The 24,900-nt window shown below is 39.9% G+C and overlaps 1 protein-coding gene across 3 annotated transcripts in view; it reads right to left on the bottom strand.

Moving 5' to 3' along the window:
* The window catches only part of LMBR1 (limb development membrane protein 1), a 251,676-nt gene that overhangs the window by 35,889 nt on the left and 190,887 nt on the right, over positions 1-24,900 (bottom strand). For all 3 annotated transcript variants that reach the window (XM_077491150.1, XM_077491148.1, XM_077491149.1), the window contains exons 10-12: positions 5,034-5,114; positions 3,406-3,482; positions 3,236-3,313 (exon numbers count right to left, since the gene is read on the bottom strand). In XM_077491150.1, the coding sequence (XP_077347276.1) occupies positions 3,236-3,313; positions 3,406-3,482; positions 5,034-5,114 (236 nt within the window). The remainder of the gene's footprint in view (positions 1-3,235; positions 3,314-3,405; positions 3,483-5,033; positions 5,115-24,900) is intronic.

Raw genomic sequence — 24,900 nt, 5'->3', positions numbered from 1 at the left:
TGTTTGTAGTTGCTGACTTTTAAAAAAAAAACAGCCAGACCTCCTCTTTAAATATGTTACTGCACCATTTTATATTTCGGATTCCAGCTGTACCATGTACTTATGTTGAAAAGTTTTCTCTTTGTGTAAGATACCTTGTTACCCTTGCTTTCATATTTCAAACTGTCCACGATAGGCATGAGAGCATATCCTTCTCAGCGTGATCGGTTATCTGGCCTGTCCTCCAATGATCAGATAGCTATTCACTGGGAAGTTCAGTGCCCTGGTGTTTCTCTACAAGAAAAAGACAACTTCTCCTGTGCTCTGGTGTCTCGGTCTTCAAAGTGTGATACTGACAGTTTAAGATGGTAGTGTCAAAAAGGTCTTGCAGCCCTCCTTAGAATATTGGGTATTCAGATACTGGAGAAACACAAAAAAGGAAGGCGCACTGACCTAGTGCATTACCATAAATAGAGCTTTATTGAAAACAGAACGCATAGCAAAATGGCTACTCACAAACGAGTATTGATAAAAGGCATAATCAATACAATTGGATCCATCGCACCGAACATCAACACATCCAGATCTGATGTCAGATAAATTGATTGATGAATACCCCAATGTAAACGGCTGATGCGTTTCTGGGGAGAACCCCTTTCCTCAGAGCCAGGCAATGGTTCCTTGCTGGAGGCTAGTGTTCTATATATGGAGGTTTCTAAAAACCATGTGGCCTGAAGGTCATAGAGCTCCACCCACAAAAAAAAAAAAAAAAAAACACAACAGCACCCATCTCACTTATTGTAATTCTGATTTCATTAAAATAATCATTTCAATTTGATTTTGGGAAAAAAAAAATGTATATATAATTATATATAGTATGAATATTTAGGTATACAAGTATCTCTAATTTTATATTTAATTCTATACTTTTATAAATTTGTTTGTGTAGAGGAACGTTGCTCGAATATATATTTTATATATTCATGTATATGAATTTTTCCCATATTTTTCATATACATGGATATATATATATATATATATATATATATGGGTGCAGGCATCAACTAGGATTATATCAGTCACCACGTTAGCACAGATGTCTGTGCTGGTGTATAGAAAAGGGGAAGTCTTACCTAGTAACCACCTCACTCTCTTCCCCACTATGTCATCTACGGTCTTCTGTGCCCTTGTGGCCTCCTCTATGTAGGCCGTACTTCTGGACAGATGAGAATCAGAATGAACGAGCGTAGAAGTAACATCCAGACAGAGAAGGACAAGTACTCGTTACCGAGACACTTCAAAGAGACTCATGCCAGTAGTGTGGATGGCATAAAAGTCTTTGGGATCGAGGCTATGCCAAATGATGTGGACAATGGCAAAAAACATCAGCTACTCTGTAATATAGAGGCCTACTGGATACTTTGCCTAGGAACTATGGCCCCTAAGGGTCTAAACGAAGAAATAGAATTACATAACCTCCTTTGAGATTGGTGGTTCTTGCGAGCCCTGGGGCTGGTTGAGGTCCTATGAAGTCCAGGCGATTTGTCTATTCGATTGAGGTTATATGAAGCCCATGTGATCTGTCTATGGGGTCCTTCGACCACATGAGGGCCCAAGCTTTTAGATAGGGTGTAGTTATTCCGGCCATATCCCTTTAGAAGCATCATACATAATTAAATAGTGGTAGATTTAGCCTTAGGTGTGTATATTTGGCAAGCAGACAAGTTTAGTTTTGGGCCAGTTTTTTGGTTCAGCTTTCAATTATGTAATTAATTAATTTAATTTTAGGTTTTTTATTCCTTTTTTATTACTAAAAAATGTATTCATGTTTTTTTTTTAATCAATTTCCCAATAATAATCTTTTATTATTATTTACTATCTATCATCATCAGTATTATTATTATATATATTATTATATATTTTATATATTTTTTTTTACATATATTTTTTAATCTTTTTCTTTGTCTGTTTTATTTTATTCTATTTCACATCTGTAACATTTTTATTATATAGTTGTAATTACAATACTAATATTATGACACTATTTCTTGGTCCACGCCATTGACAATGGGCATGCGGTTTCTTGCTGGTGAGTTGGTGTGTTTTTTGGAGTTGGAGGTTTCCCCCCTTTAATGTAATTATTTTTATTTATTTATTTATATTAATTTTCATTTTATTTTTATTTGTTTATTTTACTTGTTTATCTATATATATATATTTCCTTATTTGCTACGGGTATCCAGGTGCCCCCCCCTTTTTTTCCGTCTGGTCACAAACAAATATATAAAAGTATAGAATTAAATATAAAAATAGAGATACTTATTAACCTCTTTATTTATCCATCTAAATATTCATACTATATATAATTATATATATATATTTTTTTTCCCCAAAACCAAAATCAAATTGAAATTATTGTAATCAAATCAGAATTACAATAAGTGAGATGGGTGCTGTTGTGGGTTTTTTTTTTTTTTTGTGGGTGGAGCTCTATGACCTTCAGGCCACATGTTTTTTAGAAACCTCCATATATAGAACACTAGCCTCCAGCGAGGAACCATTGCCTGGCTCTGAGGAAAGGCGTTCTCCCCAGAAACGCATCAGCCGTTTATGTTGGGGTATTCATCAATCAATTTATCTGACATCAGATCTGGATATGTCGATGTTCGGTGCGATGGATCCAATTGTATTGATTATGCCTTTTATCAATACTCGTTTGTGAGTAGCCATTTTGTTATGTGTTCTGTTTTCAATAAAGCTCTATTTATGGTAATGCACTAGGTCAGTGCGCCTTCCTTTTTTTTTTTTTTTCTCTGGTGTTTCTCTACCCCACAGCACAGCCTGTAGTTACCAAAACCATTACAGAGGGCATGTATAAGGTCACACGTATAGATCAAACCACACAAAACTAATGTACCCATTGTCATAACATCCATTCATAAATTGCCACTTTATAGCAGGCATTTCCAGGTCAGCTCTTCCCTTATTTTCTGGAAGCCACAAAACCTGGTGACACTCTATTATGCAAAGAACGACCAGCTAATGTGGTACTGAGCTCTGTAAACCACCCGTCCCCAATGGGAGGTACCTACTATGCATTACAAGTGGCAATTTTCCAAGTATATTATGAATACAGGTCTGCTTTAAAAATGTGTGGAGACCTATTAATCTGCTTGGAGACAGGGGCATTCTACTGTGCTTGCCAATAAAACCAATTGTAATCTATATATTAATATAACATCACTGTACACTATACCTTTGAACCTTTTGGCATTGCGGTTTCGTCCACCAGTAATCTCAGAATGTTGCAGGAGACAAGAATCACAGAAAAGGACTGAAATAATTCAAGATGAAACCGTCAAAGAGGGAATTTTTTGAAAAAAACAAACAAATGTTCACTGCCAAAATGGAAGCATATAACCTTACCGTTACGGTGAGAAGTAGTATCATTACCGCTGGGTAGACTAGATTTCTCTCCCAGGCAGAAGCATTCTTGCGTCTTTCTTTTAAAAACAAATCAAAAGCAAAGTAGGAAAGCATGAAAACAATACAATTATTTAAGAGATCTAAAGAAAAGTTTCACTAGGGGGATATTGACCAAAGCTGGCGCACTCAAAATCTGGCGCAGCTGTGCATATTAGCCGATCCCAGCTTTTAACTTCAGCTTGTTCAATTAAGTTTTGACAAAAAAAAAAAAAAAAAAACCTGGAAGCTGATTGGTTTCTATGCAGAACTGCACCAGATTTTTCACTCTCCAGTTTTAGTACATAACCCCCACTGTATAAACTGAGTAGTTTTATACATAATTGGGATGAGGGTGCACAGTAGTACTTTGTAACTTTCAACTTTATGTGAGGCCACCCATTTCATAATCCCCACTGTGTTATACCATCCAAGTAAAAAGTAGAAAGCTCACAGCTATACCACACCCCTCTTTTATTGTAGTGGGTTTAACTCTAAGCTAAATATGTTGTTCCACATACAACCTGCAGCACCACCGCCTGCTAAAATCTGGTGTACTTGTATGTCCATTAATTACAATGGTACTCTATTGGAACCATTGTATTTAGAAGGTCAGAATTCAGTCTGCTAAACCCAGTGAGCAGCAGCAGCAGTACAGAGATCCCTCTACCACTTGAGGTAGGTATTCATTATTCCAGGAAAACATGGATCATCACTGACTAGCTACAAATCTCCATCCTGTCAATGAAGAGACTGGCTTTCAGCTGATTGTTAGACATAATTAAAGTGGTTGTAAAGGCACAAGTTTTTTTTTACCTTCATGCATTCTATGCATGGAGGTAAAAACAAAACTTTCTGAACCTCCTGTGGGCAGCAGCCCCCCCCCCCCCAACAATTAACTGAGCCCCCCTTCTCTATCCAGTGATGTCCAGGAGAGCCTTGTCTCTCCGGGAACTCACACTCCTGATTGGCTTTTGTTAATCACAGCCAGTGAGCCAATCAGAAGACGAAGGGGACAGGGCCGAGCTGCAGCTCTGTGTGTTAATGAACAAAGTGAAGAAAATGTCATCAGCACACCAAATATTCCTCAAAAGTGTCCAAAGCTCTATTTCGTCTGTGGTCACATGATCAACATGCAGCAGATATTGCACTCCGTGTGTGAATGGACACAGAGCAGACACTCAATACTGGCATGCCTGCTTCAGTGCCCCCACAGCAAGCTGCTTACTATGGGGGCACCTGGCAGGAGGGAGGGGGGCCAGGAGCTCCGGTGTGGGACCCGAGAAGAGGAGGATTTGGGCTGCTCTGTGCAAAACTACTGCGCACAGCAGGCAAGTATAAGATGTTTGCTATTTTTTTTAAATAAAAAACAAGACTTAATTTTAACTTTCTAACATCATTGGGTTACTGTTTTATTTCCCCCTGATCATTCATAGATGTCTGAATGTCCATCCATTACTGATCAGAAGCGAAGGGTTTCTTCTCCCTTTTCTCTTGTAAAGCTGAACAGCACTGAAGGAGAATAACAGCTAGCATCCTAGTATGCCTGGCTATCAGCAGACCGTATACTGCCACAGTGCCCAGAAACCCACCAAGTTTTGACTTCATGTTCTTCGCATTCATAAGATCATTTTCAATCTTCTTTGTGTGGTTCTCTACTGAAGAAGTTCCTCCTGTGAAAATAGATATGCATTACGTAAATATACAACATGCTACAACAATAATAAAGTTAAATTTGCTTACTAAATTGATTGCCTACTTACCAGGCTACCATCACCTCTTAAAGCTGGGCATACACAGATTGAAATTCAGATGGTTTAGCAGTACCCAGCTGAATTTCAGACGGTGTGTGGCCCTTCTTGTTCAGCAGTAGTCGATTGTTAGATTGACTTCTGTCGAATGCATATGCTGGAAAAACTTTTGCTGATCAACTACTGCAGCTGCTGATCAGTGTGTTCTGAAAGCAGTCCCGCTGTCACAATACAATGACTCTGTGTCATGCCTAGAGTGAATCTTTCATCCTTTTCATATATTCCAAATACGCTAAATGCTGACCAGTTATAGGCTCAGAAAAAGCTCTATAAAACAATTTGCACCGTACAGTGATCCTCTGCACATGCTGTATATCTTGGGTGCTTAACTAAAGGGTATTCTCTGGAGTTTGGTCCAACAGCTAAAGTCCTCAATCACACAAGTACAGAGGCCCAAAGTATGTGAATGAGGCATCTGTTTACATGTCTGGAGCCGTGTGCAGGAAGCGTATGTTAGTGAATGGAGACCCAGCAGATGTACCGACACAGCCGCACATCCAAGTTAGACAGGGACACAGAGGTGGATGTACACTCACAAACACACACTGTCTGCATTCTCATTGTGAGGCAGGCCTAAACCAGAGTATTTTTTTTTTTTTGCCAAACACAGTTCTAAACAGCACAGTGCATCTGAAAACTAAATGGCTGAAATAATTATTTTAAATGATACTCCATTTTGTTGAGGAGAAAAGAAAAACACATATATTGAACCCATTGTATCATTCTTTTTGCAGTCATACCTTTCCTTTTTTGGAACAAATAGCGTTTTTTCTTTTCTCATAGAAATATCTAAATAAGAAAGTCCTTCATCACTATCCGCACCTGAAAAAAGTGTGTCTCCTTAGCTTAGCCATACACACAATGATTTCTCTTGCTGAACAAGAGAAAATCAAAAAGACAAAATTGCTGTGGATGGAGGAATTTTCACAACTGGCTGTTATATTCAGACAGCCTGGACACCCAAGGCTGCCTGAATACCTAAACAGTTACTGCATCTAATACAATGCAGTTGCTAGAGCTGCACAATCGTTGAAAAATCGTGATCTCAATTCACCCCCTTTGACGATCTCTCCTGCAGAGGTTGCCGATTCTTTCATATAAACAAGTGGAGAAACTATCTGCTCACTGAGCTGTCAAAAGAAAACATCGGCAGTCTGCCAAGTTTTTTTTTTAACTTGCAACATTGTAACTAAGCTTCCTTCTTAGATCAAAGGGATAGAACTTCTGTGTAAATAAATAATCTGGAAGACTGCCAAGCTTTCAACAACTTGTAAATGCAGGAAGTTTAACCCCTTAAAGTCTAAATCTTTTTCTGACACTTCTTTCTTAAGTTAAAATCAATATTTTTTGCTAGAAAATAACTTGGAACACCCAAACATTATATATATTTTAGCAGAGACCCTAGGGAACAAAATGTCAGTTGCTGCAATATTTTACATGCTGTATTTGCCCAGCGGCCTTTCAAATGCAATTTTTTGGGAAAAAAAAAGAAACAGTAAAGTTAGCCCAATTTTTTTTGTTTTAATGTGAAAGATGATGTTTCTCCGCGAGAATCGTGAGAGAATCGTGATCTATCTTCTAAGCAAAAAAATAGTGATTCTCATTTTAGCCAGAATCGTGCAGCTCTAGCAGTTACGGTTCCCCTGATAATTTTCTACCCAGATCTTTTGATTTTTCAAGTGTGTTTTGTTGAGCCAGGTGCCTACAGGGCCATGTACTCCATGCTCAAAACAGTATGCAGACACTAATATTCACTGGATGCAGTAATGTATGTAGATAAAAATGCAATCTCTTCTCTGAGGCCTACATAGGGGGAGCTCGTGGGCCATCTTAGTATACGTATTAGGGAGAATACGTGAGTACAAAGAAAAACCCCACAAAAATATATATGATAACCATATTACAACAAAAAAACAAATATAGAAAGTCCAAATGTGAAATACGAAAGTCCAGAATAATAACCACATCCACTGACATAAACAGCTAGAAAATGCAGGTTTCACAATGATGTCACAGCAGGTCCTGTGATATCATCGCATTACCAGAAGTGCACGGGAAGCCATTTTGTTTTACAGTCCAGAAATTGTTTACAAGCGCTTTAGTATCTTTCAAATTTGTTTTACCTTTTAAAATAAAGGATACATTTTTCTGCAATACACATATTGGAATTTTATTAATGTACCTTCTGTGATAGTTGGAGTTCACTTAACCCTCTGATGACTTAATTTGAGAAGATTCCTATGATGCTTTTTAATTGAGAAGTATTTTGACCTTTCTGTAATTAGAAGGTCATGGCTATCTGATAGGTGGGCATGGTGTTAGCTGGTGGAGGATCTTTCAGCTTTCTTTGAGATTTCCCCATCTTCTAGCTGTTTATGTCAGTGGATGTGATCATCTTTCCACCTTTTCTGGTCTTTCATATTTCACATTTAGACTTTCTATATTTGTTTTTTAGTTGTCATATGAAGATCACCTGAATTTTTGTGGGTTTTTCTTTGTATTAGCAGAATTACTCTTCACCTAATTTTCAGTGTTGGAATTAATGCAGAATATTCTCTCTACAAATTTTGTGACTATGGTGATATCGCACAGTGTGCTTGCAATTTTTACCATCTAGAAATTTTGTTTTTTTGGTTCACCTAAGTGCAGTTCACACCTTTGATACCAAGAATACATGAGTAACCTTGAGGATGCAAGACTATTATTATTATAATAATAATAGACATGCAGACAGTACACTTACAGTACAAATAAATACAGGAGGGATCAGAGGGCCCTGATCGTTAGAGCTTACAATCTAGAAGAAGACTATAGGCTCAATTCACAAAGGATACAAATCTTTACGTTTTCCTCAATATGACTTTAATTTGTAGACCTCGCACCAGTATTATTATCTTGTAGGCAGTTTTGTGAACAAAATCTTATCTCCCAGAGGAATACATTCATGGAAATGTGAGTTTATGTCTGCCTGTCTGTGCAGTACCTACCAGTACAGCTAACACAATGTTTAAACAGTGTTGGTTGCTGTAGGACTACAAAGGCTGTAATGGTGAAACACGCATGGCTAAAATTTGAGAAACGCTGAACACAAAAGTGTCTTATCTTGTATTTATAGTTCAGATTTTTTTTTCCACAAGGAAGTCAAATCTCAGTGTCCAAATTGGCACAGGTGTACCAGAGTTGTTCCATGTCTCAAAGAAGTGCCTACTGCTCTGTGTCATAATAGTCTAGCCAACAGATCAAGATGGTAGACAAGACTTGTATGGACTAGTTCTATAGAGTGAAGGATTCTCTGCGCAAACCACAAAGCAGCTCATTTAAGGTCAATTTAACTGTATTATTCTGTTTTTCTTCCAGTCCCAACACTGGGTTTTAGTACCTCAAAGGAAATTGTAAGAGTATCTATTTGCATTCCCTGCAGGTGATTGGCATCTCTATACCAATTAGTTTGAAATTACACTGTTACTAGCATGCAATAAAAACAGCACCTTTCATCTTTGTTAAGTTTGCAAAGATACCGTCTAACCCAATAACTTTGATCAAATACAGATTTTTGATCCTGCCCCACCCGTCTCTGTGGATTTTGGAAAACTAATAGCTGTGGGCATTTTTTTTTTTAATTTAATAAAAAAAGCCTTGCTTTATTCTTTTCATTGAAAACCTGATGCTGTGTGTGAAATTTAAGATGCTAGAAGGCTCCCCAATCTTATTTTTTTGGGAGAGTTGTATTGACAAATCGGAATGCTCGATTGTGCTAGTGACCTGAAAGCCAACTTCTGGATGCAGGGCAAGATGGCACATAATTATACATTTTGCTACACAACTCTTCTGAAACTTCCTATGTATAATTTGAGTGTAATTAGATATGAAGGAATGTGCTGGGGTTAATCAAAAGGCAAAGTGTCAGGGATTTGTTTGTGTACCAGATAAGCACCAACATTCCTGATGTTTTACAGCACTAAGTTGGAATCATTTTCAGAAAAAGTTAAAAGAAGGATTCAAGCTTATACTATGTTTGCTAACAATACAAAAAATTCTCAGACCACAACATTTTAATATAAAAATTTAATGTAAAAGTTTGGGTACTGGCCAGATTAACCCTCTTTTGATTTCCTACGTAAAATAAGTTACCACAAGTACTGTCACATATAGCTCTCAACATTTAAAGTGATTGTAAAGTCTTATTTTTTTTTTCTTTACAAATCACAAACATGTGAAATGGTTTTGCACAGGTTAAGTCCAGATCCTCCTCTTCACGGGTTCCTCTTTGGTGCTCCTGGCCTCCTGTAGCATGCCCCCACAGCAAGCAGCTTGCTATGGGGGTACCTGAGCCGAGGCGCACATAATTATTACATACTTGTTGAACCTAACAGACTGAAACACAACATAAAATGTGGCATGTGCTTTCTCTGAAAATGTCATGACTTCGTAAGATGCAAAAATAACAGCCTCCGAAAGCTTCTTGTAGCCAGTTGACATTCTATCTATCCTCAGATGATTCTAGATAACAACTATTCAAAGGCTATCTTGTATGAACTGCATTGTTTGAGATCAAACCAAATATTTTCAATAATGCTCATGTTGGAGAACCAGGAAGCATTCCAATGCTTTCATCTTTTGTTTGTTGAAGTAGTTCTTGGCTGACTGGGAGTTGTTTTTTTAATTATGGTCTTCTTCAGGTATCCCTCCTATATAAATCTTCAGTTTCTCCTATGATTTTGGCCATTAACCACTAGGATTTTTGATAACTGTCAACATTCCTGATTTATGCCACCGGTAGAACTCAACTCCCATTGAGGAAAAACCCCAGAGCATTAGGTCTTCATCACAGCTGTTGGTAGTGTGGATGTTAGGCTGTTAATGCCCCAGGTAGCAACATAGGAAGATTTGACAGCAATAGCCGACTAGCTGAACTGATAGACCAACACGTGGTCACACAGGTACAATGAGGGGAAAAAAGTATTTGATTCCCTGCTGATTTTGTACGTTTGCCCACTGACAAAGAAATGATCAGTCTATCATTTTAAATGGTAGGGTTATTTTAACAGTGAGAGTCAGAATAACAACAAAAATAAAGAAAAACGCATTTCAAAAAAGTTATAAATTAATTTGCATTTTAATGAGTGAAATAAGTATTTGATCCCCTATTAATCAGCAAGATTCATGGCTTCCAGGTGTCTTCTATACAGGTAATAAATTGAGATCAAGAGCATTTCCTTAAAGGGAGTGCTCTTAATCTCAGCTTGTTACCTGTATAAAAGACACCTGTGCACAGAAGCAACCAGATTCCAATCTCTCCACCATGGCCAAGACCAAAGAGCTGTCCAAGGACATTAGAGACAAGATTGTAGACCTACACAAGGCTGGAATGGCCAACAAGATGATCGCCAAGCAGCTTGGTGAAAGGGTGACAACAGTTGGTGCGATTATTCGCAAATGGAAGAAATACAAAATAACTGTCAATCTCTTTCGGTCTGGGGCTCCATGCTCTCACCGTATGTAGTTTCAATGATCATGAGAACAGTGAGGAATCAGCCCAGAACTACATGTGAGAATCTTGTCAATGATCTCAAGGCAATTGGGACCATGCTGCGTATGAGTGGCCTGACATATGGGACTGTCCAGGTTACACACTGTATGAAGTATGCATCCAGGAGTGAGAAACAATGGCCTTCACCCCAGGCATAAAATATTTCCAAGTCCTGTAATTGAAGTTCCCCGAAGCTGGCTTCCAGGGGCTCAACAGTGCGGAAATACAGGACTCAAGACCATTATGTCCCACTGGATTGGGAGTGTCCAAGGAGCGACCCCCGTAAGACCCGCTATATCAGTGTACCAAGCCCTCCTAGGCTAATTTGACAAACACTATTATCAGTGTTATCACCACCTGAATTTTTTGCAATATATATGTGGCAGAAGTCAAAGCAGAGCAGAGGAAAAGTGTCAAATAAGGGAGAACTGGACCTTAAGGCGTTACCAGCAAACCTACAATTATTGCCAGTAGAACTCTTATCCCGGATACAACCTGTTCGAACTTGATGTAGAACTTGGAATCTAGATCCACCTACAGAGTTCCCCCTGCCACTATTCTATACCTGGAATATGCCCCGGTGAGGGAGACAGTACTTGTACTGTCCCAGAGAGAAAGTGGTTCCCCTCCCTGAGCCAATTGACTCCTGGTGCCGCACTGGTGGTTGATATATATGTCCCCGCAGAGGCATATCCGGATTGAATCTACAACTGGTTTATCCCATAATCCAGAGCAAGGCGTACTGACCAGAAGTTCCAAGATATTTATTGGCAGTATTCTCTCCTGTGGAGACCAAGTCCACTGAACTGTAGCCACCCTCAAACCAACTGGAGAGACTGGAATCAGTGGTTATCTTCCAAATTCCTGGAAGAATTCCAACCTTTCTAAATTCCGAACCATTAAACCACCAATCTTTAGCTGTGCAACACCACAGAACAGAGCCCTCTGGCAATCCAATGCCTGGGTCTTCAAGTTCTACACAGAGAATAAACCTCTACCAAGACCTGGAGTAGGACTATATGTAAGGAACATGCTTTGACCTAGGTACAACTTCCTCCAGCAAAATGTATCGAAGAAAATTCTGGCCCAACTGCTTCCTGAGCAAAGGTGATTGAGGTATACTGAGATTGATACCCCCTGCATCTTTAGCAAGTCCAGCACTGCAGCTAGGCACTTTGTGAACCTCAGAAGTTGTGACCAGCCTGAAGGCTGGTCACAAAAAAGAAAAAAAAGACGACTTTCCACTGCAATTACAGAAATCTTTGATGAGCCTGGAAAAAACTGGCACATGAAGATGTGTGTTTACTGATGACTATGGGCCCCACAATCTACCTCTTGCAGAGAGATCATCACTGAACAGACCGAGCCGATCTAAAACAGAAGGATGCCCAGCAGATTGAGATCTTAAATAGACCTCATGTCCCTATTCACTTTGGAAATGTTACCATTTAATCGTTTTACAATAATGAGCCCATAACTTATGCTCCAAGAGCCAATGCAAGGTAAAGACTGATGACTCTGTGGCAGACCCAGACAGTCCCAAGAGGTGTACTTAACCTACTAGGTTTCTGATGACTAAGGAAAGAGTGAACCACCTCAGAGACTGCCCTACAATCTTATGGTGTGAGATACTCTCAAAATACAGCAACCTCAGCTGCCTCCCTCACTTGGGAGGGAAATCTGGGCAGTCTCCCATTCAGGTACTAACCAGGCTTGATCTGAGATCAGGCACCACAGAGGCTCAGATAATTTGGATGCCATTGGTCCAACAGGAGATGTGAACACCGCCATACCACTGAACCTGCGCTATACAACCCTGTAGGTATGCAAGTATGCAGGTACCCAGGTATGCAAACATGCAGGTATGCAAGTATTCTTGCGGTTCATTCATTTATGTATGCAGTATAATGCAAATGAATACATACCTATACAGTTTATGTAAATAAGCACATATGTATGCAATTCAATGCAAAAAAAAAAAAAAACACGTATACAGTTCAAGTTTATGTAAACATGCATTTATAGAATATGCACTTATGCAGACGTGCTCATGCAAAGGAGTTTATGTTAGTAAGCATGTATTTAACATGTTTTTATGCAAACATGTTTATGCAAGTAAGCAATCATGTGCCTATGCATCATGTGACCATGTATATAAGCAGCCATGCAACATGTATCCATGCAAACGTGTTTTAGCCAACACGAGCCTTTAGCCAAGGCTTAGCCAACACGAGCCTATATCCAACACGAGCCTTCAGCCAACACGAGCTTTTAGAAAACATGAACCATTAGCAAACATGAGCTTTCAACAACCATAAGCTTTTAGAAAACCTGAGCTTTAGCAACCATGAGCTTATGCCCATACTAGCACATTATGCTGGAGACACAACACCTTAAGGTGCACTGCTACCCATATAGGGGTGTATCGAATTACAGTTGTACATGCCCCCTGGATTAAGCAGTACGTATGCAGTATATAATCATGACTTGTCTGGCCACACATTTCTCCTATAGTAAGTACTTACATGTCATTAGTATCCATGGGCTGCTGTTATGTCTCAAGAGGCCCTGTTGAACCTGCCCTCCGCTTCCTGCCTATACAGAAATAGGCCCTTGCATACAAAATCAGCAGGTTAAGCTTTTTTCCCCTCACTGTAAATGGCCAAAGCAAGTTCCAGACAGAATCAGAGTCCAAATTACAATCCAAGGTTAAATTCCAAAAAGCAGTTTAAATGCAGCGTAGCCATGCAGGGTATAGACTATATGAACCTGCTGATCAAACACATAATTGGTATTCTGACCTCACTATAAAAAGCAATTAAAGTCAGCTGTGAGAGACACTGCACAGTAGAGGCCTCACTGCAATGCTGGAGAGTATCCAGTAGATAGTGGGGAAGAGGAGGATCCAGCAACTCTGGAATTCACATACTGTAATCTCCAGATGAGGAGGGTAAAACAGCCATCTGATTTCTGTGAGTTTGATGCATTTGTGAATAGCGAATTACAATACTTAGCAAAATCAATTGCTACATTTAGGCACATATTTTATTTCCTGCCAGAAACTTCGTTTGGAAGATCTTTTCTTTAACGCTTGTCCACACGCCCCCCCCCCCCCACACACACACTTTTCGTCTAAATATAGATTTGCTGACTGAAGCCAAAAAGTTCAGGACCACGGTTCTTGATTTCCAAAAAAAAAAAACACAGCTTAGCAAAGTGTTGCATACTACTTCAGTTGGTACATTTGTGAGGTAAAGGATTAGTGCTGGATGAAGTCTAACACAACATAGGAACTTGGCAACCCTCTCCCATCCCTTGACTATACTGATGACTGCACTAAGCACAGAAAGCCTATTGCATACCTGACAAATCTACAATTACTTCTATCTACGACAGGTCATTTGTCTGCTCACGCCACCTTACAGCACATTTCTTGCCAGCGCATTTGTATGAAACATGTCTAAGTAACTCCTAGTCCTGCTTCTCCCTACCTAAACTAGATCAATATATAAAAATTCATTTAGGGTGCTCATTCATTTTTAATTGATTGCCAAAACGGCAAACAAAATGGACAGGCACAATTTTTTTGCGATGCAGCACACCACAATATATGTGCCATGGTGCTTTGCAGTGCTTGTACAATTTTTAGTACATTGGGGTGTCACACAAAATATATGTCACATTTCTGCAATGCAAAGGAATGCTGCATTTATTTGTGTGTTATAGATCTGCTTGGAGTTAGGCTTTAAAGGAGATTTAAGTCTGAAGTGTCTAAAACTTAAAGTGGATGTAAACCCTCTCCCATACCCAGTGAAGTGAACAGCTTCAGATGATACACAGGGATGAAACAAATTTCCCTACATAAGTTTTACATGTATAACTGCTGTCTTCAGCTTTATATACATTTCAGAAAGTTGAGATCGTGTGAGATTTTCTCTTCCTGTTCCACACTGCAGTGAAGCCTGTGCATACAGCCAAGACAACTGATTGGAGGAAAGGCACACACCCCATTCTCCTCATAGGTAGAGACTTTAACCACTTAAGGATCAAGCCTCTTTCTGAGAATTGGTGTTTACAAGTTAAAAACTTTTTTTTTGCTAGAAAATGACTTAGAACCCCCAAACATTATATATATATATATATATATATATATATATATATATATATATATATATATATATATATATATATATATATATATATATATATTTTTTCTAATACCCTAGAGAATAAAATGGCAGTCCTTGCAATATTTTCTGTCACATCATATTTGTGCAGCTGTCTCACAAGTACACTTTTTTTGGAAAAAATAATTTTTTTTATTTAAAAAATAAGACAACAGTAAAGTAAGCCCAATGTCTTTTTACAATGTGAAAGATATAGTTACGCCGAGTAAATCGATACCCAACATGTCACGCTTCAAAATTGCACCCGCTCGTGAAATGGTGACAAACATTTACCCTTAAAAATCTCCATAGGTGATGTTTAAAAAAATTCTACAGGTTGCATGTTTTCAGTTACAGAGGATGTCTAGGGCTAGAACGATTGCAGAGATACCTCACATATGTGGTTTGAACACAGTTTTCATATGCGGGCACTGCTCACATAAGCATTTGCTTCTCCACTTGAGCTCAGCCGTAACGGGGCACGTTCAAAAATGTTTTTTTTTTTCTTATTTATTTTACCTTTTATTTTTACACTGTTCTTTTGAGAAAAAAAAATTGTGTCACTTTTATTCCTATTACAAGGAATGTAGGAAAAAAAAAAAAGCATGACAGGACCTCTTAAATATGAGATCTGGGGTCAAAAAGACACTAACATGAAAAAAAAAAATACTTTTCTTTGAGTACATCATGGGACATAGAGTCAGGCTAATATTCATTGATGATGCCCTGTGGGAGGGCAAAACATTGACTTTGTTTCCGGGAACACTGATGTCAGTTTTGGTCGCTTGGAACGCACGCTACTAACGATAGTTTCATATGATCTGTTCCATGCTTAATGCTTGTTAATCCCTTTGTTTTGTAAGTACCCATCTTTTGTTCAAATAAATCGATTTTTTGATGGCACTTCACTATTAGTTCCCCCTTTTTTTTTTACTTCTGGGTATGTGTCTATTTGGCTTAAACTCTTCATTGAGGGATCCTGGATCTGCTGACCTGGCTTTCCGCACACCATCATAAAGACATCCATACCAAGCTTTAATTGACCCTCCAGACTGAAAAGCTGGGGGTCATGTGGATCTGGTGAGTGGGGACTCTTAAGGGGGTGTTGTGAACCTGAAGTTTTTATTCAGTTTGGATTGGAGCACTTTCAGTGATTTGTTTTGGACTATATGTTGGTTCATCTTATATATTATTTTTCTCACATATATTTATGTTTGTGAGCGCTGTATTTATATGTTTTATGGTTTTCAAGTGATTAGCACTTTGTGTATAGCAGCTGCAATTGTGTTCACATTATTGATTTTGTTTTTATATCATCAGCGCGAGTTTATATTTAGTTTATATATATATATATTTTTAAGGCTAATATTCATTACCTGCTGGGTTATACTTCATCTCCAGGTGAATGGACACTGGTAGACCAAAGGTCTTTAAACAGGAAGTGATCCCCTATATAACCCCTCCCACACAGGAAGCACTTCAGTTTTGTAGCAAGCACTGAATCCTCAAAAAAGAGGGGAGGGATCTCTGTGTCCCCTGATGTGCTCAAAGAAAAGGATTTTACAGGCAAGTATGATGAAAAAAATCCCATTTTCTTTTTCATACATCATGGGACACAATATTCATTAGCTGCTGAGGCGTCCCAGAGCAATGGCCATGAGGGGAGAGAGAAACCCAGCCAAACAATAGCCATCAAACCTTATATGGCAGCCCGCAGTACACTGCAGCCAAATATCCACTTGATAACATTTTGTGAACGTATGCACTGAAAACCAGGTAGCAGTCTTACAAATCTGAGCCACAGATACCTGATGGCAAAAAGCCCAGGAGGTTCCTACACCCCTGGTAGAATGAGCTCTCGCCCTAAAGGGAGGAGCTTTATGTTTCAGACTGTAGGCCTGAATGATCAATTGACAGACCCAATTGGCAATGGAAGCCTTGGAAGCTGTCTGCCCCTTCTTGGGTTTTTTGGGTAAAACAAAAAAGGAACCTGATCCTCGGATCTCTGCAGATCTAGAAAAATATACCTGGACTGCACAGACAATGTCCAATGAATGCAGTCATCTCTCTTCCACAGAGTGAGGCTGAGAGAAAAATGGCAAAATAATGTCCTGATTTAAATGAAAGGCTCAAGTACGGTCCCTGCATGAAAGGGCCCGCCAACTCCGACACCCTTCTAGCTGAGGTGATAGCCATCAGGAAGGCTAGCTTGTGTGACAGTAAGTCTAATGGAATTTCCTTGATAGATTCAAATGGTTGTTTCTGTAACAGAGACAGCATCAAGTTCAAGTCCCAAGGACACATAGGTGGAAGCAAGTGAGTTGCCCCCTGCATAAAGTTTTGGACCAGTGAATGGGAGGCTAAAGGCCTTTGGAAGAATACCGATAGGGCCAAAACATGACCTCTGATTGTACTCAAAGCCAATTTGATTTCCACAGCTGACTGTAGAAAAGGGATAATTCTCCCAATCACATATTTCTGAGGATGCCATTTTTTGGGCTTCACAACAAGCAATAGAAGTCTTCCAGACCTTATGATAGCTCTTCCTAGTGACAGCTTTTCTAGCATTCACTAGGGTAGACACCACTGGTCCCGAGATGCCACGGTCCTTCAACACCCTGGCTTCAATAACCATGCTGTAAAATTTATAGACTGTAAATTGGGGTGGAATATAGGGACCTTGAGATAGTAAATCGGCCACCGTGGAAGCGTCCATGGCCCGTCTATTGTCAGTCTCGCAATCTATGGCACAATTCTGCCACCAGAATAACTGGAACTCCCTCTCTCCGAATCCTGCACAACAAATGTGGAAGGAGAGACAACCTTTGGGATGAATTAGAGTGGAGAGGGGGAGCCAGGCCTTTTCGTCCAACATCAGTGCCTGACCTCACAAATGCACTTTCGTCCAACATCAGTGCCTGACCCACTTCTAAACCTTGTGGACAACCTTCCCAGAAAGGTTGAAGCTGTTATAGCTGCAAAGTGTGGGCCAATGCAATTTTGAACCGTACGGACAGATTGGGATGCCATTAAAGTTCATGTGCGTGCAAAGGCAAGTATCCCAATGCTTTTGACAATATAGTGTAATATATATATAGGAATTAGAGAGAGAGAGGAAAAATAGTAAGAGAGATCGACCCTCATAATGACCACAACAGGTGTTCGGACCCAGAAACTCAAGAGAATCCCAAAAAGGTACATGAAAAGATGTAGGTGGTGCAACACTCCATCTACTATCAAAAACCAAAGTATCAGATTGATCTTTCACAAAAACTACATGTATTCCATTATACGTAAACTACATGATTAGTATTTACCTATGTATTGGAACAAAATGACAGGGAAGTGAAAGAAACTTTAGCAGCTCATGTATATTTTCCCATTAGCATGCGAGTGCCAGAGTGATAGCAGCATGTTCCTTTGATTAATACGTCTGCTGATAAAGAGACTGCCAAGCTTTCCTGAGCACCAAGTAAGAGACAGACGCTAATCCTTCAGTGGATTCAGAACAAAGTGATAATATGCAAGCTTGGAGACCTTACAGCTTTGTAGTGAGAAAATTGGATTAAGGGTGATTACTGCACATATACCTTCTTGAGAAGCTAATTTCTCATACATATAAAATGATATTCAGGAAGTCTAGACATTCCACTTGGAACGTGCACTGTCCTACGTTAGAAACCAAAGTTTGCCATTCTTGTTATGAAAGCCAAATTGAATTTTCAACAGAAGCAATTAGCATCTCTTCTAACTTCAAGAAATGATGATATCTCATTTACCAGCACACTTCAACAACTGGGTTCACCAGGCCAGTCATGCTTTATAATGACATGTATAAATTTAGAAACAGTTAGCACAAGTAACCCATAACAATTTTTGATCAAACTTCAGTGAACTAAAGTCTATCTGGTTGCTGCACTATGCACATCATCAATACCCTTTTTATTGTATTAATAATTTTTTTTTTTTTAAAAGCCATCCCCGCTATGCTGGAGATGTGGGACTGAAATTGGCTCACTTTTACACATCTGGGGGACATGTCCTAAACTACAATCTTTTTGGCAAGAGGTCCACTGACTCACCAGTCAAATAACCACCTACAACCTAGAATACTCACCAGGGCAATTTCTGCTACATCACTCCAAAATACCAACAAAGGCTTACATACACTCCCTGGCCATGCATATGGTCAATACGGCAAAGATGTACATCCCAGCAAAATGGCGCTCCTCAGACCTACCGTCTAAATCAGAATTGTTCACATGCATACAAAAAAACGTGGAAATGGAGGAACTGATATATCAGGCGCATGACACACCCTCTAAGTTCCATAAATCATGGTCTCACTTTACCACAACAGACGAATATCAACGATCCGTTACATGAATGACCACCAAGAGCAGTGGTAGAGAATCAAATTACTTGGAGAAACCCATTTCCAGCTTCCCCCTCTCCAGACCACTTCACCTCGCCTTCTCCCCCATCTGGAGTTCCTCCTCATGTCCAACCTCCATGCATGACAACAACCTGAAACACTCTCCCAAGGCTTCCTGACATCTACGACCTTTCCTCCCTTTCCCTCCCCCACTTATTTTCAGCTTGACACTCCTACATTCTGGATTCTTACACCCAAACTAGGTTATTGGCTCCATTATCTCAATGCCTATACCTACCCCCTACGACAGATAGCTGATAGAATACCAATAAATATACTGTCTCCTTATGAGTGATACATTTAATGACATACAAAACGAGCCATGGTGTGCTCTAATGGATTTGTATACGCACCTGATTGTATATACTGTTTCATCCGTATACTCTACTTAGTGTCTGCATCCGCAAATTCGCTTTATCTTCTGCATACTTTTCTTTTCAAATTTTTTATTGGCAACAATCAATTAACATACAGGTACATTGTCGGAGTGGCACACAACGTTTAGAACTGACAGCGTATGGGTATACTGGTTGAGAATGTTTTTTAACATAGAATAGCGCATTTATCAGAACTACTAACAGTGAGTACGTTCTATATCTCAAAGATACAAACTACGACAGCACTTTAAACCTGGGCCAAGGCCCGAGCATTTAACATCATATAATCTGTCTGATACTCTGTATGAGAACAGGAGAGGTCATGGGGGCAGCCAATTATTCAGGTGGAGTATATTGCTACCAGTGATGGTATCAGGCTTTAAGGGGGAGGAAGACTAAAAAAAACTAGATAGAAAGAGGAAAAAGAGAAGCAAAAAGATTGAGAATATAGTTGCCAGAAAAAAGGAAAGAGAGAAAAGAAAAGACAGATAGTTGTGGTCAGGTAGCCCGCCGGGCCGCGTGCCTTCGACCCCCAGACTCTCTTCGGTTCCTGAGAGTCAAGGCGCCATTAAGCTCATGTCGAAATTAGGGGGGAGAAAATGTTCAATCCATGGTAGCCAAACTTTAAGGTGTTGAGGGATCTTGTCTAGAATTACAGCTTCAATTTTACTATGGATCATGGCCTGAGTGTCCCTATTTTTAACTTAACTAACTAAAGCGAAAATCAGGTTAGGGTCGAATTTTGCCTGGGCCAGGGCTGAAGCCACCTGAATTATGGTCCCCCAGAAGCGTTGCAATTCCGGACAGGACCACCAAATATGTTCGTGGGTGCCTCTTCCATCGCATCCTCTGAAACAATTAGGAGGATAAGATGGGAGATAGTTGGCTATTCTTGCCGGGACCAGATACCACCGCATAAGGACCTTATAGTTTGCTTCTGATGTGATAACGTTCTGAGAGGCATTTTTTCGTATTTAACCATATGTCCAACCAATCGTCTGTATCAAGTTCTATTGTTAGGTCTTTGGGCCATTGCTGAGCTTATAATGGGGGGATGGTGGTGGGGGAAGTGAGATATGTATAAAGGTGGGAGATTATGCCCCGAGCGTGGGGATCCGAGTCACACACCCCCTCAAATATTGTCAGATTATCCAGTTACTTATGTGATCCCACCACTGAGTGGATGAAGTGAGAAATTTGCAGGTATCTAAACCATTCCCGGTCTGGGATTTGTTTCTGCCCTTGTAGAGCTTGGAACGACATTATTGCGTCTCCCGATACAAAATTGAGTATACGACTCAGCCCCACCTGTGCCCAGGTTTGAAAGGAGCCGGGTTCGGAGTGAGCGGGATAGAAAAGAGGATTGCCAAAAATAGATAGCAACGGAGAGTGTAAGGAGGATAGTTTATAGGGTTTGCGCAGTCTAACCCATAATTTTAAAGTGTGTTGCGTTATCAGGTTCGTCACGGGCCCCGGGCTGAGGCAGGTAACCAGAGCAGGTTAGGTTCTGCATACTTTTAAATAAATTACAACATGGCTTGTGAAAAAAAAAAAAAAACGTGCAAAATAAGAGATAATAGCCTTGTCAGGCATGGGGATTGGCAAGGGCATTCACACCGAGACATTATTATTCCTTTCTGCACCTGATGAAGAATACATTTTACATGTATTCCTATGCAGAACCCACTAGGAGTCAGTTGGTATAGCATTTCTGTATACCCTTTAGATACTCAACATAAATACATATTTTCCTATAGCTGGTGATCATTGTAGCTCTGATGAAAAACTAAACGTAGCCCATCACTTCTATGTCCCAAACCCCCGCCCCCGCCAGTGGTTCCGAGGATTTGAAATCATTGCTCTTTTCCCTCTTCTCTCTGCAGCACTTCCAGGAGGATCAAGGCCGTGCCCTCTTCCAGTCCTAACCAATCAAAATCGCTCCAATTCATCCTGGAAGAGCAGCGGAGAAGAACAAGGATTTCAAATTCCTGGACTGAGGGCACTGACAGCTGATCACCCAAAAAGGCAAGTACAGTGCGGGGTGCAGCATTAGTTCACCTTTTCATTTTTTCTTTACAATTTAAAGAGATAAGCTTGCTGAGGATACTTAGACACACTTGCAGGAGTTCTGAATGCCTGCTTTAACCCTGCATCTACATCACTGCAGGACACAGCAGTGATGTAGGAGTAGGAGGAAAGAACTACAGTGCACAGCAGGGGACCTGGAAATGTTTTGGGTGACAGATACAAGCAGTTCAGCACAAGTGTTAACCCCTTTCTTTAAAGGGAGATATTTTTTTTCTTTTTTCAGATATTTAAAATAGTGACAGGGTTGCGAAAATAGTGATAGTTTTCTAAATTAATGTTCATCACAAACAACTGCCATGTTTCTTTTTTTATCTATAAAATACTTTTTTTTTTTTTTTATCTCTTATGTCGGCTTCCTGTCTACACGTACTTGATCCAGCATTGGCTGCACACCATTGCTTTGGAACAGCTTACTGATAATGACAAAGATGGGGCCATGCCTGCATGTGTGTGCTAGCACCACTGTTTTTGGTCTCTGCTAGGGGTGCTTGTGACAGAGTAACAACACAGCAGCACAACCTGGAGACAAATGTCTACCCACAACAGAAAGTTCCCAAGCAAAGAATCTTCACGGCAAGATTACCAGGTGATCTTCAAGATATACACTCACTGGCCACTTCATAAGTTATACCTTCTTAGTACCAGGTTGGACCCCCCTTTTGCCTTCAAAACTGCATTAATTCTTCATGGCATAGATTCACCAAGGTTTTGGAAACATTTCTCAGAGATTTTGGTCCGTATTGACATGACAGCATCACGCAGTTGCTGCAGATAGACTGTAGTCATAAAGGGATGGACATGGTAAGCAACAATACTCAGATAGGATATGGCGTTTAAACGATACTCAATTGGTACTAAGGGGCCCAAAGTGCGGCAAGAAAATATCCCCCTCACCATTACACCACCACCATCCTGAGCCCTTGATACAAGCCAGGATAAATTTCCATGCTTTCATGTTGTTTCCAAATTTTTTTTACCCTACCATCTGAATGTTGCAGCTGAAATGGAGACTCATCACACCAGGCAACGTTTTTTTGAATCTTCTATTGTGCAATTTTGGTAGCCTCAGTTTCCTGTCCTTGACGGACAGGAGTGGCACCTTGTGTGGTCTTCTGCTGCTGTAGCCCATCTGCTTCAAGGTTAGATGTGCTGTGTGTTCAAAGATGGTATTCTGCTTACCTTGGTTGTAACCAGTGGTTATTTGAGTTACTGTTGCCCATCATCTTGAACCAGTCTGCCTATTCTCCTCTGACCTCTGAAACAAGGCATTTTCCTCCACACAACTGCCGTTTACTGGATATTTTGTAAACCTAGAGATGGTTGTGCATGAAAATCCCAGTAGATCAGCTGTTTTTGAAATACTCAGACCAGCCCGTCTGGCACCAACAACCAATGCCATATTTAAAGTCACTTAAATCCCCATTCTGATGCTCAGTTTGAACTTCAGCAAATCTTCACTACGTCTAGATGCCTAAATGCATTGAGTTGGCCGATTAGCAGTTTGTGTTACCAAGCAATTGACCTAAGAAAGTGGCCGGTGAGTTTGTGTATATATATTATATATTCACACACACACAGTTAGGTCCATATACACAGGCACAATTTTAGTTTTTATCAGGTATTTACCAAAACATATTCAAGTTATAGTTATATAGTGGATATGGGCTGAAAGTGCACACTCTCAGGTTTATTTGAGGGTATGTACATCCAAATCAGAGGAAGGGTTTAGGAATTACAGCTCTTAATTGCCACCCCCCCCCCTTTTTTTCAAGGGACCAAAAGTAATTAGACAGTTGAATCTTCTTTTTTTGTATATTTCCCCTCTTTTCTCTTCCTCTCCTTCTCCCATCTTTCAATGTTAGTGTTTACTACGTTGGATCATCCTCATTGTTTCCAACACAGTCTCACTATCACAGATTCTCATCACTTTGTCATCACACATTTTTAAACATTTTTTTCAATTTTCACTGATTAACGTCTTTCACTGTTTTAGTATAGGGCTTGCTTCCCTGCTTTGCCACATGTGCCGTCTCAGTTCCCTTGCCAGATTCTGTCCCCAGCTGCCCACACAACCACTGCCACGCCCTCTCCCTTGCCTCACCTGTGAGTATGGGTGGTTGATTCAAGCAAATTCCATCTATTTCTATTTTTACTTTTTATATACAAGACTTACTCATTGTCAAATATAATACTCTCATTTTATAGACATTCAATTTACATCAGCTCCCGGTGAGCGGCAAGTTAGCCGTGAAACGCGTCAAGCTTCAGATGCCATAAATTCTATAATCATGCAGTTTTGGAACATATTCTGTATATACCGTTTTACCTAATTTACTTGAATATCATCGTCAATGTGCAATATATCTATGTATGAATTAATTAATCATGATGGAAGATCAATATGTACCACTGCTTTTGATGTATTTTACTAATTGTTTGCTTCCAAATCCGCATGCTTCATGTAAAAACCCAACTTCTTCTCTTGCTTTTGTTTGACAAGGATGGAGGCAATTATGACGCAACTGTCCTATGCCTCATACAAAGTCCCAACCCCTTTTTCCTTTAGACAATTGAATCAAAAGCTGTTTTATGGCCAGGTGTGGGCTACTCCGTTATTTCTTCATCAATTAAGCAGGTAAAAGGTCTGAAGTTGATTCTAAGACCCCATACACACTATACAACTTTGTGTTGTCCGATTTCCTTTAGATTTACCAAAACCATGTAGTGATAGGGCATGCCTGATTTCATGCAAATTGAAAATCTTAAAAGGATATATAAAGGTTTGTTTAAAAAAAAAAAAAAAGTCATACTTACCATACAGTTGGATTTGCAGAGGGTTTTGCACAGAGTGGGCCTGATCCTCCTCTTCTGGGGTCCCTCAGCGGTGCTTCTAGCTCCTCCTCTTCTCGAGTGTCCCATTACAGAGCCGATCTCCCTCAGGGCACTCGTGCAGGCACGCTGCTGTGTCCTGCTGTGGTGTTCATTGACATAGACAGCAGGACTCAGCCCTGCCTCCCTTTCTCCAACATCATTGGATTTGATTGACGGCAGC

This window comes from Lithobates pipiens, unplaced genomic scaffold (assembly GCF_037356315.1).
Source record: "Lithobates pipiens isolate NorthernLeopardFrog02 unplaced genomic scaffold, aLitPip1_a1.2 Scaffold_19, whole genome shotgun sequence".
Classification (NCBI taxonomy): Eukaryota; Metazoa; Chordata; class Amphibia; order Anura; family Ranidae; genus Lithobates; species Lithobates pipiens.
This window is presented reverse-complemented; position numbering and strand designations above follow the sequence as displayed.